The 16,418-nt window shown below is 32.7% G+C and overlaps 1 protein-coding gene across 1 annotated transcript in view; it reads right to left on the reverse strand.

The window, feature by feature from the left end:
• The window catches only part of LOC132739770 (DCC-interacting protein 13-alpha-like), a 60,024-nt gene that overhangs the window by 22,821 nt on the left and 20,785 nt on the right, over nucleotides 1-16,418 (reverse strand). The window contains exons 7-14 of the mRNA XM_060727567.1: nucleotides 14,238-14,416; nucleotides 11,392-11,556; nucleotides 9,858-9,939; nucleotides 6,185-6,294; nucleotides 5,726-5,768; nucleotides 2,906-2,989; nucleotides 2,654-2,709; nucleotides 2,052-2,150 (exon numbers count right to left, since the gene is read on the reverse strand). Of these exons, the coding sequence (XP_060583550.1) occupies nucleotides 2,052-2,150; nucleotides 2,654-2,709; nucleotides 2,906-2,989; nucleotides 5,726-5,768; nucleotides 6,185-6,294; nucleotides 9,858-9,939; nucleotides 11,392-11,556; nucleotides 14,238-14,416 (818 nt within the window). The remainder of the gene's footprint in view (nucleotides 1-2,051; nucleotides 2,151-2,653; nucleotides 2,710-2,905; nucleotides 2,990-5,725; nucleotides 5,769-6,184; nucleotides 6,295-9,857; nucleotides 9,940-11,391; nucleotides 11,557-14,237; nucleotides 14,417-16,418) is intronic.

Genomic DNA, 16,418 nt, shown 5'->3' on the forward strand with positions numbered 1-16,418 from the left:
AAATAATTCTCTGAATTCCTATATAATATATAATTCAACAAAAGTTAACCTTTTACTGCACAAAGGTGATGCTTTTTCATTTCTTATTTCAAATTATTGTCCTCTACTTAATAATGTATAGTTTCACATCATTTACAAAATCTGCTAAATTCTTAATTAGGGCATGCAATGATTTAATCATTTTTTAATGATGTATGCAACATGAGAATAAAATGGTGAAATTTAGTAAAATAAGCAGCAATTGTGTTTGAAAGCCAAGATAATCTGCAAACTGTATTAGATTAACAAGAGTATTGACTGATCTATCTTTATATTTTACATGCTTAACTGAGTCTAAATTTGTGGGGCAATCATAACCCATTAACTCTCTCTCCTTTTTTTTTTCTTACATCTAAGTAGTATAAATCTGTATAACATTTAACATAAGTACTTATATCATCTACTGACACCATACTGCTACCTCATCAAAATGTTTACTTATAATATCTACATTACCACACTGTTTATATATAACCATAAAGTTTATACTACATGTACAATATTGGTTTTATTACCATACAGTTTATATAACCATACAATGTACATACCATAAAGATTTACATCAAAATGGTTACATTGCTATGTTTATATTCAAATAATGGTTATATCACCATGTTTGTATTAATATAATGTATTTATCATCATAATGATTATATTACCAAGACTTGCTTGTATAACCAAACAAGAGCTGTCACAGGAGACAGCGAAGCTCGACTAATAAAATACTGGACGCAGTAAGGAGGACCAAACTATGAATCAAGGGGAATAATTCTAGAAATAGTCATGCTAGAGTTATGGACCTTGTCACACAACATTTGTGTAATGATAAGAAATATATATTTGAAGTTTGAAGTAGATATCTTAAAAAGTAAAGAAGTTATTATATTTCTTAAAGAAAATCCTAAGTTCAAAGGGAGATAAATCTGTAAATATTGCTTCAAGACTTATGAACATTGTCACATAAAATGTATTTGATGATTAGGAATAAGTATTTGAAGTTTGAGGTAGATACCTTTAAAAATAAAAAAGTTATAATAAAAAATAACATTTTTCTAGTAAAAAAATCTATGTTTATGGGGAGATAATTCTTGCAATATTGGTGCTAGAGTTATGAACCTTGTCACATAAGATGTGGATGATGATAACGTTAATATATTTGAAGTATGAAGTTGATCCCTTTAGAAATAAATAAGTAACAGTTAAAAAAATAATATTTTTTATGGAAAATTCTAAGTTCAAAGGGAGATAAATCTGAAAATATTGGTGCTAGAGTTATGAACCTTGCCACATAAGATGGGGAGGATGATAACGTAAATATATTTGAAGTATGAGGTTGATCCCTTAAGAAATAAAGAAGAAACAGTAAGAAATAGCATTTTTTTAGGAAAATTCTAAGTTCAAGGGGAGATAAATCTGAAAATATTGTCGCTAGAGTTATGAACCTTGTCACATAAGATGGGGATGATGATAAGGTACATACATTTAAAGTATGAGGTTGATCCCTTAAGAAATAAAGAAGTTACAGTAAAAAATAGTATTTTTTAAGGAAAATTCTATGTTCAAGGGGAGATAAATCTGAAAATATTGGTGCTAGAGTTATGAACCTTGTCACATAAGATGTGGTTGATGATAAGGAACATATATTTGAAGTTTGAAGTTGATACCTTAAGAAATGACAAAGTTATAGTGAAAAATATTTTACTGCACCAAAACTTTAATCTAAAATCTGGACGCGGACGCGGACGCGGACGCCGACGCCGACGCCGGGGCGAGTAGGACAGCTCTCCATATACTTCGTATAGTCGAGCTAAAAATTACCTGTTTATCTATAATGACAATTAATGAGTTTACTGAATCAAATGGTTTTCTTAATTTCAAACCTGAATATGTTTACTTTACAATGTAACATATATGAATCGGCAAAAGGAAAAACACAAACTTTATTTCCATGCAAAATTAAGTGGGTGGGGTAATCTAGGATACCTAATGAAAATTGGTGGTAATTTGTTTACCTTTCCTGTTCTGGTGAAGTATTTGAAGCAGATGATTTTTGACTAGATGTACTCTCTCCCCGCACCTGTATGGTAAAACAATATCTTATATTTAATACACTGATGAAGCCACCCATTCATTCATTGAAAATAATCCATAACTCCTAAATATTTTATTGCAATTTTGGAAATATTACATTGACCATACTGATAACATATGTGAGTTGGGTCTTGAGTCACATAAACACTAAAAAGATCGTATATTGAGTGCATGTGTGTGTACAGGTAGCAGAAAACTGTAGACCTGAAAGGACAAATCATGCATTTATTAAGGCATGCCTGGACGCATGAGAAGAGCCACTGGACCTGCCTTTAGCTAGCTTGATAGTTTCAAGTTCCTGACATGAAATACTGCAAATCCCTTTGGGGAGATTTCCAAAAAACCCAACCAAAAAAAACATTTTTAAAAAACACAAAAAAAGGAAAGGGGAAAAAAAAAAACAAAAAAATTTTTTGCCCATTTCTTCTTTTTCTGCTTTTTAACAATTTATTTATTTGGGAAAATTAAAAATTTTAAACACAGCAGTCTACCTATTTTAACAGGGTTCCCTTTTTGACTAAACTAAAAAATTTTCCCAAATTTCCCGGGAAATGACTGGGCTGCTTTTCCAACGGGTTTCTGAAATTTGCATTGGGAAAAACAAATTTACCATCAGAGTTTAAAGTCCCAGATCAAAATGTCCATTGAAATTTTGCCTTTACCCTCAATCTAACCATGATATACAACCCCCAGCCAAAATTTTTTATCTTTTGGACCAAAAGTGTAGGGATTTTTGCTCTGAGAATGAGAAATTTTTAAAAAATCCCTTTCTCACCCTTAAATTTGTTGATGTGGTTGGCACTTTCCCTCCTCGAACAAACCCGCTGTCTCTAACCACATTGTTTAATGTAGAAATCCACTGAAATATTAACATACAATTCCTTATAATCATACTATCATGGTTTTTAAAGAATCATTTCTAATATCAAAGGTCTATACTGAGAGCCAAGCAGATGAGCCTCTACCTTTAGGCCATAGGACACTGTTAAGAAAATTACCTATTTACAACAATGAAATATTATTAAAGACAATTGCTCTTACATTAGAAAAAGTACATTAACAAGAGGGCCATGATGGCCCTGAGTCCCTCACCAGAAACAACTGCTTTCCAGTGTTGGAATGTCAATATATTCTAATATTAAATTTGAGCATAGAATGCATGTTTAAACAAGAATTTGAAGAAATGCCATGACCTGGGGTATTTAAGCTTTAGCTTAAACAGGGCTAATCAAATTAATATGAGCAAACTTGATAAAAGACTACTTAAGAATGCTACAAAGTTTGGTGATCATCTATCAATTATTTCAGTAGGAAATGATGTTCAAAGGTTTTCTCTATTTTTCTATTTTTAGCTTTAGTGGCCCCTAAAAGGGGCTAATCAAATTAATATGAGCAAACTTGATAAAAGACTACCCAAGAATGCTACAGACAAAGTTTGGTGATCATCCATCAATTAGTTCTGTAGCTATAGCATTTAAATGAATATCAATTTTTAATTTTAGCGGCCCCTAAAAGGGGCCAATCAAAATAATATGAGCAAACTTGATTAAAGACTACCCAAGAATGCTTCAGACAAAGTTTGGTGATCATCCATCCATTAGTTCTGTAGAAATAAACATTTAAAGGTATTTCTATTTTTTGCTTTACTGGCCCCTAAAAGGGGCTAATCAAATGAATATGAGCAAATTTGATAAAAGACTATCCAAGAATGCTACAGACAAAGTTTGGTGATCTTCCATCAATTAGTTCTGTAGAAATAGACATTTAAAGGTATTTCTATTTTCAGATTTGCGGCCCCTAAAAGGGGCCAATCAAAATAATATAAGCAAACTTGATAAAAGACTACCTAAGAATGCTACAGACAAAGTTTGGTGATCATCCATCAATTAGTTCTGAAGAAATAGACATTGAAAGGTATTTCTATTTTTAGCTTTTGCTGCCCCTAAAAGGGGCCAATCAAATTAATATGAGCAAACTTGATAAAACACTACCCGAGAATGCTAATGATAAGGTTTGGAGATCATCTATCAATTAGTTCTGTAGGAGAACATGTTTTAAGGTTTTTCTATTTTTAGCCCTAGAGAACCCTAAAAGGGGCCAATCAAAATAATATTAGCAAACTTGATAAAAGACTACCCAAGAATGCTACAGACAAAGTTTGGTGATCATTCATCCATTAGTTCTCTAGAAATAGACATTTAACAGTATTTCTAATTTTAGCTTTAGCGTAAACAGGGCTAATCAAATTATTATGAGCAAACTTGATAAAAGACTACCCAAGAATGCTACAGACAAAGTTTGGTGATCATCCATCAATTAGTTCTGTAGGAGAAGATGTTTAAAGGTTTTTCTATTTTTAGCCCTAGAGACCCCTAAAAGGGACAATCAAAATAATATTAACAAACTTGATAAAAGACTACCTAAGAATGCTACAGACAAAGTTTGGTGATCATCTATCAATTAGTTCTCTAGAAATAGACATTTAACAGTTTTTCTATTTTTAGCTTTAGTGGTCCCTAAAAGGAGCCAATCAAATTAATATGAGCAAACTTGATAAAACACTACCCAAGAATGCTACAGACAAAGTTTGATGATCATCCATCAATTAGTTCTGTAGGAGAAGATGTTTAAAGGTTTTTCTATTTTTAGCCCTAGAGACCCCTAAAAGGGACAATCAAAATAATATTAACAAACTTGATAAAAGACTACCTAAGAATGCTACAGACAAAGTTTGGTGATCATCTATCAATTAGTTCTCTAGAAATAGACATTTAACAGTTTTTCTATTTTTAGCTTTAGTGGCCCCTAAAAGGAGCCAATCAAATTAATATGAGCAAACTTGATAAAACACTACCCAAGAATGCTACAGACAAAGTTTGGTGATCATCCATCAATTAGTTCTGTAGGAGAAGATGTTTAAAGGTTTTTCTATTTTTAGCCCTAGAGACCCCTAAAAGGGGCCAATCAAAATAATATTAACAAACTTGATAAAAGACTACCTAAGAATGCTACAGACAAAGTTTGGTGATCATCCATCTATTAGTTCTGTAGAAATAGACGTTTAAAGGTTTTTCTATTTTTAGCTTTCGCGGCCCCTAAAAGGGGCCAATCAAATTTATATGAGCAAACAAGAATGCTACAAACAAAGTTTGGTGATCATCCATCCATTAGTTCTGTAGAAGAAGATGTTTAAAGGTTTTTCTATTTTTAGCCCTAGAGACCCCTAAAAGGGGCCAATCAAATTAATATGAGCACACTTGATAAATGACTACCCAAGAATGCTACAGACAAAGTTTGGTGATCATCCAATCATTAGTTGTGTAGAAGAAGATGTTTAAAGGTTTTTCTATTTTTAGCTCTGCTGACCCCTAAAAGGGGCCAATTGGAATGACATGAGCAAATTCAAGTGTGACTGTCACAAGGATGCTACAGACCAAATTTGAAGTAAATCTGTCCAGTAGTTTCAGAGAAGAAGACCATTGTTGACGCATGACGATGGACGATGGACGCCGGAGCATCCCCCTTTGATACTAATAGCTCACCCTGAGCCTTCGGCTCTGGTGAGCTAACAAACAAAATGATATCATTATCTTACCTCATCTCTTTCTCTCTCATTTTCAGCTTGCAACACAACCATTCTGTAAAAATATTATAATGTATGATTTCATTTAAATCATTTTCATATCTGAATCTTAATATAATTTCATTCACTCTTCTGAATTTCAAAGTCTTGAAGGCTGTTAAATCTCTTGAGTTTCAAGCAATTTTTGAACAACAATGAAAAATAATGTAAAAGCTACAGCTGCATGCAAACACATGAGTTAAATGACAGGTATTCATTGTTAGGGAAAATTTTGAGTAAGTACTGACCGAGTAGTGGCAAGTGCAGACCATGATCAAAACAGCATAGATGTACTGTCTAATCTTGGACTGCACTGGACGCGTGGGAATATTCAGTTGCCACCCGAGCCGGTTTATGATTAAAATAAAGTTGGAGGTGTGTTGCTTTAACATTAAGAAGGGGTGATGATTGGATTAGAAAAATGTCAAATACCTTCGATGTTTTGCGGTAGAAATTTGAAAGACATTTCTTCGGTCATCAGCATCTGTCGGTTCAGCAAACACGCCCTCGTCATTGAGATCCAGGACAAGACTACCAGCAACCTTAATATAATAATACATCTTAAAATTAACAAGGGAGGTAACTCAATGTCTAGGGAGGTAACTCAATGTCTAACACATTATCTTACCTGTAACCCTTCACATACCTGGTACATTTATACATAATACATGTACTGCAAAATCATTATTATCTGTGAAGCACTATTTTATATTGATTTTGTGGATAGGTCAATCCACAAATTGAAGACATTTTTGTCTGCTGTAAAAATTTTTGCATCACATTAGGTATTTACATTCAACCTTTTTGGAAAATAAACAGTCCATGCTTCTAAGTACCCATGAAAATGTTCTTTGTGACAAAACACAAAATTGCATGTTCATGAAATTAAGTGACATATCATCTTGTCTTTTGATTTATTTTGAAACTGTAAAAGTATCAATTAAAGGGATTTTAATATCAAAAACCTAAAACTGAGCTAATTGAAATTATTATTTGTACAGAGCTCTAGAATGGAAGCAAAGGCCTGTCTAACTGCAGCTGGCATTAGCAGTTAAATATACATAATCCATACCGCCAAATAAAATCATGCTTAAGCTAAAACATAATATTAAATACAATTATCAAGAAAATTAATTATTGGTGTGGTTTTTCTTTTAATAGGCAACAAAAATGTTCTTCGGAAAAATTGCAAGCTGTAATGCCATGCTTCAAATAATAAATGCTACAATACAAATTTGTTGATACAATGTACATCCAAGAAGTCGGACAAAATATGCTTAAAATGCTGTGTTCCGTAGCATTTTTGCTACCAAAAGAAATGCCAATTAAGATACAATATTTTAAATCAGATTTACTATCTCCCAATAAAATATTATTGCATCTAAAAATTAATTACCATGACTAATCAAACTCTTAACAAGCACCTAAAATTTTAATATATAGGCACATAAAACTATAATTGTCTTAAAGGGATTCTCAGGCAAATTAATAACAAACAATTATTAAAATGATCTTATGTACTAAAATGATATTTTTTAAAGTCCCAGCATGAATTTCTGAATTAATTCTATATATTTTGGGTTTAAAACATTAATATACCTACAAGGTATATATGTTGAACAAAATTTAGAGGCTGACAGAGTCACCAAGTAGTTTTAAAACAAGTCATGTGACTTGAACAAACCCTGGAAGTTACAGTAACAGATATTGTGGACATTGTATGATTGAAACAAGTCTAAATCATTCATTTGAAATATTCTTTAATGTTTCCAGAGTTCACTGTGACAACTATTGTGGAATCTTAACGCTCTAACCTGACCCACTTAGGTCAAGTTAGGAAACCACCATTTTATTCTTTATAAGGAGACCAGTTTTGTTCCTGTGACTGCCTAGTGTATTCAATTAGAGGATATTTATAGAATAATGAATGAACAATTCAAAAAGAAGAAATAAAAATGTTGCCTGTGTCTCCCTTAAATGGTTTGAAAATGATAAAGAGGAAATTCACACAAAATGGTTTGATTGACTGTATTTTAACACGTGTAGAAATTTTGGTCATATCTGGGCTGTCGATCCCCCAAATAGTTTCCCTGGATAACTAACCAGTGATTGCCAATTTCATCGCAAGTGACGGACTACTAACCATACATGATATCTGAATCAGCTGTGAGAGACAAAAGAGTGTAAGACTCAATATTTAAGACAAATTGTCATTGGTAAACTTCAATTCACCAAATTTCTATCATTGCTGATATTGTGATGTTCAGGCCAATACGTTATCACATAAGTGTAAGTGAAAGTTTGTTCAGCTTCTTTATATTGCATTAATTCTGTTACATATTCCTGTTCTCAGATGGTGCTGAAGATCTTGTTTTTGTTTTGTTTGTTTTGGGTTTTACGTCACATCGACACAGTATAGGTCATATCGCGACGTTCCAGCTTTACTGGTGGAGGAAGACCTCAAGTGCCCTTCCGTGCATTATTTCAGACACGAACGGGTACCTGAGTAGAACCACCGACGTTCCGTAAGCTAGCTGGATAGCTTCCTCACATGAAAGATTTCAAAGTCCCTGTCGGGATTCGAACTCACAGCGGTTACGGGCAAGTGATTTGAAGTCAACGACCTTAACCACTCGGCCACGGACGCCCCAAGATCTTGTTTAACCTTCATATTGTCACCACTGTGACTGCTGAATTGTGACTGGTTTTTTCTCATCCAAATAAACAGGAATAACAATGAGGATAGCCTAACAGTTTATGAGATACAGTTGGTGTAGATGAACCTGGGAAGTTCAAGGATTGACAAAGGAATGGCTGGTCTTGAAAGTCAAAGACCCTGCTTTTCTGTGGGGGGAAAATGAGCTTTGTTTACAAATGATCAGTGCACTTTTAATATAAGTTATTTGTCCAGAAATAATTACATTGGTACTATGATGGCGTAAAAACATGCACAAATTTATGAAGAAATGTGCTATAATGACTTTTATATGTATTCATAATAAGGAAATCAAATAAAAATACTTAAAATTCATGCAATAAAAAGCCATTGCGCAGAAATATAACTTTCTGCCCACAAAAATTATTTACAAACATCTGTCCACCAACATTTAACCATATAATGATCAAATTAATAATGATCTGATTATTCTTTAAATTTGAACAATCTAGTTCAGTGGTTATCAATAAAACATTTTTCTGTAAGATTTTGTGCTTTGGAATTATATTACCTATTAAGGCTATATTGGAAATATAATTTCAGTTGTGTAATTGTAGTACTATCTGTTTGATAATATAAAGGGGAGGTAAAAATTGTGTGCAAATCTACAATAAAATGTGTGCTAGGGAGTTAAATAAATTAGCACATACCTTTCCTTTCTAAATGTTACATGATAGAGTGATACAAGCATGTGAGAATATTATATATTGATCAAAGCTTCAATGCAGTGAAATTCCATAACAATCAAGACAAAAGAAAACTTTAAAGGGCATAGATTGTCCCCACAATCCACTGTTTTGTCAGTCTCCAGATGGACAACATTACAGTTCGAAAAAGCAAATCTATATGCCCCCACATAAAAACTATTTAAGAGTTAGGAACATACAAATCATATTGAATGAATTTGACTGTGAAAAATCCATTTTTCCTACACTGTTCAAAGCAAACATTAATTGTATCATGCATAGTGTAAACAGAAAGTGCCATCAAACAATACATGGTGTTATACATTCATGTTTAATTAATTTTTTTTTTTTAATCCAAGCCAAGATTTCTTCAAAATCGCACTCTCCCACCAACCAGCTATCTGATATTTCAATTCTGTTCATCACATTTTAATTTAGATTAATTTTACTTATATCACCTTTCTTAACATTTCCCTACATAAAACCTAGCAAATAAGAATTGAACTGAGGATATATTAAGCTTTTTCTACCAGTTATAAAAAGTACCATTTAGAAACTCACATGTAATATTAGTATGAAGCAATTTAAATAATAAGTCAATAAGAATTACAATGCCATATATTATGTTAGAAAGAAGTAATTGATTAATGAAGGGATAAAACTGTACTGTTTTCTATAATATAGACTGGGAATAATATCATACCTCATCTCTCGACTGACTCATCAAATTTCCACCTTGCGTAAAGAAGAAACATCTGTCCCACTTGTTACCAATCAACTGTTTACTGTAATATATATGTGTGCAGAGTGAATATAGTAATAAACTTCTACACAGAAAACTTGGACAAAAAATCATATACTATTATGGTTAATTGATAATCCTCATTGTATGTAAAGATGTCACACATACTCAGTGTAAGAAATTAGGATTTGAATCGACTAGGCTGGTCGGACTACCAGATTGGAATATTCACTAGCCCAAAAGACATTTCACTAGCACAATTTGTTTGTTCAAAACAGTTGTTTATATTGCCTTTGAAAATACAGTAGCCTGGTCGGGCTTGTTACTGTGAAAAGTTGGTAGCCCGAGGAGATATTTAGTAGTCAGGGGCTATAGGACTACTGCTAATTTCGAACACTGCATACTGTAATGTTCATGACTGACACATTAACAGTTGAGCAAGAAGAACCATAATTCTTTCAATAGCAAGTTAGATTACCAAAGCTTCCACACATGGAAATTTTTAATGTTTTTCTTAAAGCTACATACCTCCAGATGAGTAAAAATATTTCAATAAAATGAAACTTGAGAAAAACGTACTAAGATGCAAGGAAAAATAAAATGTTTCAAGATTCAAGTAATATTTTGCATGTCATGTACGATTAATGACTGATATTTTTCAGTATTTACAACTATATTTCTACTGTGTTACTAACGCAGTAAAGGCTATTTATGCATATTTTGACCATGTTTTGGTAATTTAAGTGGTTTTTAAGTGCCAATGACAATGTGTAAATTGCTTTCGTTTGGTTACTTCACAATATTACACATTCAAATACATTTCCAAAATTTTCATGACAATTAGCATGAATCTGGAGGCATGCTGCTTTAAAGTGGTCATCACAGGCAGTAGATAAAAGAGTTTAATTTCTGTTTATTCAAGAAAAGTTCAAGTTAAAATATATAGGCTTTTAAAAAAAAGGTACAGTAATAGCAAGTAACAAGTGATTGAAATCGAAAGACATAGTATACACTGAATTGTAATGGTACAGTGATTTTACAGTGCATATCTACTGCGTGGTGAGTAATCTTAAACAAGCATTTTATGAACATCATTGAATAAATAGAACACAGGAATTACTAAATTGTTAAAGGCCATTATCTTTCCTTGTTATTTTAACAATGTTATATTTTCATAAAATTTGTTTTCATTTTCTTTAAATTTTCCTCATAACGATCTTTATAAATAGATACAACTGTATCCTTCATACCCTGATAAAGAAGACTACAACAGTCAGAAATCATACATTTTAGAACAAAATTAAAACATTTCATCTCCAACAGTGATCATGATATTTTAGCTTTAGACACAGGTGGTAAAAGTTATCACAAAAAACAAGCTATGCTAAATATCAAAATTTATTCTCAGAAGAAAAAAATCAATGCTCTAAAGCCATTGCTCAATTTTCCTAAATTTATTTTTTGCCTTACCTTCATTGGATTTATTTTGCCTTACCTTCGTAGGAACAAGTATCCTGATTTTTGAGCTAGATTGATATTGGGTGGTATGTAAGGCATGTTGATAGGGGGTTCAGCATGATACATGTGTAAACTTTGTTGTTCCAGGCTGTCTATCAAGTCAACTGTCTTCTTTGTTTCTACCTGTAACTCCGACTGTACTCTGTAAATTAAACAAGTTTAATAATTGTATGTCTTATTTCTTCTAAATGTATGTTTTATTTCTCCTTTATGTGCGTCTTACTTCTTCCAAATGCATGTCTTAATTCTTATAAATGAATGTCTAATTTCTTCTAAATGTATGTCTTATTTTGCCTAAATGAATGTCTTATTTCTTCTAGATGTATGTCTTATTTCTCCAATATGTATGTCTTATTTCTTCTAAATGTATGTCTTATTTCTTCTAAATGTATGTCTTATTTCTTCTAAATGTACTTATTTCTTCTAAATATATGCCTTATTTCTCCCAAATGCATGTCTTAATTCTTATAAATGAATGTCTTATTTCTTCTAAATGTATGTCTTATTTCTCCTTTATGTGCGTCTTACTTCTTCCAAATGCATGTCTTAATTCTTATAAATGAATGTCTTATTTCTTCTAAATGTATGTCTTATTTCTCCTTTATGTGCGTCTTACTTCTTCCAAATGCATGTCTTAATTCTTATAAATGAATGTCTAATTTCTTCTAAATGTATGTCTTATTTTGCCTAAATGAATGTCTTATTTCTTCTAGATGTATGTCTTATTTCTCCAATATGTATGTCTTATTTCTTCTTAATGTATGCCTTATTTCTTCTAAATTTATGTCTTATTTCTTCTAAATGTACTTATTTCTTCTAAATATATGCCTTATTTCTCCCAAATGCATGTCTTAATTCTTCTAAATGTATGTCTTATTTCTTCTAAATGTATGTCTTATTTCTCCTTTATGTGCGTCTTACTTCTTCCAAATGCATGTCTTAATTCTTATAAATGAATGTCTTATTTCTTCTAAATGTATGTCTTATTTCTCCTTTATGTGCGTCTTACTTCTTCCAAATGCATGTCTTAATTCTTATAAATGAATGTCTTATTTCTTCTAAATGTATGTCTTATTTTGCCTAAATGTATGTCTTATTTTTTCTAAGTGTTTGTCTTATTTCTTCTAAATGTATGTGTTATTTCTTCTAAATGTACTTATTTCTTCTAAATATATGTCTTATTTCTCGCAAATGTATGTCTTAATTCTTCAAGGTTTAAACAAAGTACATGTCAATCTACATTTTAAAGTATTTAACAGGGACTGAAAATCATTTATCATTTCACTCCATCTGCATTTACATTCTGAAAAACATTCTGAAAAACTGTTTAGTTATGTGCCTACCCTTTTGTTTTTCCTATGCACTTTTAGCCACATACAAGATAAACAAGCCATATAACAAGAGCTGTCGGTAGGACAGCAACGCTCGACTATTCTTAGTGCTTGATAGTAAAAAAAATGCTTGATACAGTTACCTCCTCCTGTTGACAGGTTGGGGTCATGATGGTGAACAAGTGTGCAAAGTTTCAAAGCCATATGTCAATGGACTTTGAAAATATTTGAACTATTACAAAAACTTTAACGTAAATTCTAAGTCGAAAAAGGGGCATAATTCTGTCAAAATGCTTGATAGAGTTACCTCCTCCTGTTTACAGGTTGGGGTCATGATGTTGAACAAGTGTGCAAAGTTTCAAAGCCATATGTCAATGGACTTTGAAAATATTTGAACTATTACAAAAACTTTAACGTAAATTCTAAGTCAAAAAAGGGGCATAATTCTGTCAAAATGCTTGATAGAGTTACCTCCTCTTGTCTACAGGTTGGGGTCATGATGGTGAACAAGTGTGCAAAGTTTCAAAGCCATATGTCAATGGACTTTGAAAATATTTGAACTATTACAAAAACTTTAACGTAAATTCTAAGTCGAAAAAGGGGCATAATTCTGTCAAAATGCTTGATAGAGTTACCTCCTCCTGTGTACAGGTTGGGGTCATGATGTTGAACAAGTGTGCAAAGTTTCAAAGCCATATGTCAATGGACTTTGAAAATATTTGAACTATTACAAAAACTTTAACGTAAATTCTAAGTCGAAAAAGGGGCATAATTCTGTCAAAATGCTTGATAGAGTTACCTCCTCTTGTCTACAGGTTGGGGTCATGATGGTGAACAAGTGTGCAAAGTTTCAAAGCCATATGTCAATGGACTTTGAAAATATTTGAACTATTACAAAAACTTTAACGTAAATTCTAAGTCGAAAAAGGGGCATAATTCTGTCAAAATGCTTGATAGAGTTACCTCCTCCTGTCTACAGGTTGGGGTCATGATGGTGAACAAGTGTGCAAAGTTTCAAAGCCATATGTCTATGGACTTTGAAAATATTTGAACTATTACAAAAACTTTAACATAAGTGGTTACGCCGACGCCGACGCTCGGGTGACTGCAATAGCTCTACTTATTCTTATCGAATAGTCGAGCTAAAAAGAAAGAATTAACTTGCCAAATTAACAAAATGGATTAAGTGAATTTATATTTGTCCAAGTTTTCTTAATTATCCTAGCATTTATTTGGACAATATTGAGAAAGGGTTCTTACAAGCTGCCTCTAAAGTTGATTAAACCACTGAATATAATTTTTATTAATATACATGCACGAATTAGAGAGTGACATGAATAGACTTATTTAAGAGTTATCTTCAGTTTTCCTGGTAATGGCAGATTAAGACATATCTAATAGACAAACAGACCCATAAACACATATAAACTTTACAAATTCAATTCAATGTTTAGATCATCTAATCTCAAAAAGGACTATTTATTCGACTCACCCCTGAATACTTGTACTGATATTTTGCAGAAAATCCTCCATCTCTGGTTTACAAACTGTTTCTTGTCCCATGCTGAAATAAGCCCTCTGTGAATGTAGGTAACCAATTATCGGCTCCAGAAGGAAACATTTCCTCTTGTATTGTAATGCATTTAAGGCAGAATAGTAATGCAAAGAAGTCTGAAATAACAGAAATATATATTTGTACTTTAGTTTAACATATTCAATTCTATCTTAGTTGTCCTGCAACTGCAAACGTGTAGCTTATATGAACTATTTTTGAGTTGGTTCCTGAAACCTTTTATATTTTATGTTTTTGGATGGGTTTAACCTCACACCAATACAGTATATGTTATTAGGCAACTTTCCATCTTTACTGGTTGAGGAAGACCTCAGGTGTTCTTCTGTGCATTATTTCAACCAGAAATAGGCACCGCAGGAGAATCACTGACATTCTGTAAGCGATCTAGACAGCTTTCTCACATGAAGAATCCAAAGAAGCTGGCGCAGCCCGAACCTGCAGTGGTGACAGGCAAGTGGTAACCACTCAACCACTTACACCCTAAAACTAACCAATACTGGTGTAAAATGTGGACCTTAGTAAGAACCGAAAAATCCCTGGATATATTTGAAAGTAATAATTCAGTGGATGTTAGCACATAAATGCCAGGTGATCTTGGTCTGCACTGATTGCAAGGGTATAATTACTTTAGTTACTGTCTGCAGGCTCTGATTTAATAATCAATGTCCAGATGAGACATATACATATTTTTAATCTTAGTCATACAATGAAAAATAATCACTTAACAGACACTTTAAAGAACTTATTCCTAAATGACATTAGGTAACAGCTGTATATAGAGATGGTAATAAAACAAGAGACATCCATTAATCATCATACTAGTATACAAATGCATATCCCTGCAATATGCACATATCATTTAATTCTAATATAAACTAGAACTATCACTAAATGTGATTAATACCCCCACAAGTCTGCTTCGGAAATGAGGATGTTACTAGTAACAGAATACCTTGTAAAAGAATTGAAACATAGAGTTATGGTTGTGGGCAAATAAAGATAATTGTGGTTCATGTATGTTGCATTTCCTTTCAATGTGGTTGGCCTTTGATGAAGTTTAATTGAATTACTCTGTAATAAGTCCAGAAAGACAAAGAAAAAGAACAAAGGGCAATAACTCTATAAATACTGAAGATAGAGTTTTAGTTCTTGTGCACTGCACTTCCTCTTATTGTGCTTGACCATTGTATGAAGTTGTTTTGAATTCCAACCAGTACGTTTTAAGTTATGCTCCAGACAAGGAAAAGTATCAAAGGGCAGTAACTCTGTATTTTGTCAAAATGGAGTTATGGCTCTTGTGCACTGCACTTCCTTTGAATGTCCTTGACAACTGTATGAAGTTGTACTGAATTCCAAACAGTAGTTTTCAAGTTATGCTCTGGACAAGGAAAAGTAACAAAGGGCAATAACTCTGTAATTAGTCAAGACTGAGTTATGGTTCTTGTGCACTGCACTTCCCCTTATTGTGCTTGACCATTGTATGAAGTTGTTTTGAATTCCAACAATAAGTCTTCAAGTTATGGTCTGGACAAAAGAAAGCAATGGAAAAGTAACAAAGGGCAATAACTCTGTAATCAGTCAAGCTGGATTTATGGTTCTTGTGCACTGCACTTCCCCTTATTGTGCTTGACAATTGTATGAAGTTGTTTTGAATTCCAACCAGTAGTTTTAAAGTCATGCTCTGGACAAGGAAAAGAAACAAAGGGCAGTAACTCTGTAATAAGTCAAAATGGAGTTATGGTTCTTGTGCACTGCACTTCCTCTCAATGTGCTGGACCATTGTATGAAGTTATAATGAATTCCAACAATTACTCTTCAAGTTATGGTCCGCACAAAAGAAAGCAATGGAAAAGTAATAAAGGGCAATAACTCTGTAATTACTTTAGATAGAGTTATGGTTCTTATGCACTGCACTTCCTCTCAATGTGCTTGACCATTGTATGTAGTTATATTGAATTCCAACCATTAGTCTTCAAGTTATGCTCCGGACAAAAAAAAGAAGGCAATTGAAAAGCAACAAAGGACAATAACTCTGTAATTACTTTAGATAGAGTTATGGTTCTTGTGCACTGCACTTCCCCTTATTGTGTTTGACAATTG

This window comes from Ruditapes philippinarum, unplaced genomic scaffold (assembly GCF_026571515.1).
Source record: "Ruditapes philippinarum isolate M1 unplaced genomic scaffold, ASM2657151v2 ctg6582_1_1_1_1, whole genome shotgun sequence".
In the NCBI taxonomy this organism is placed as follows: Eukaryota; Metazoa; Mollusca; class Bivalvia; order Venerida; family Veneridae; genus Ruditapes; species Ruditapes philippinarum.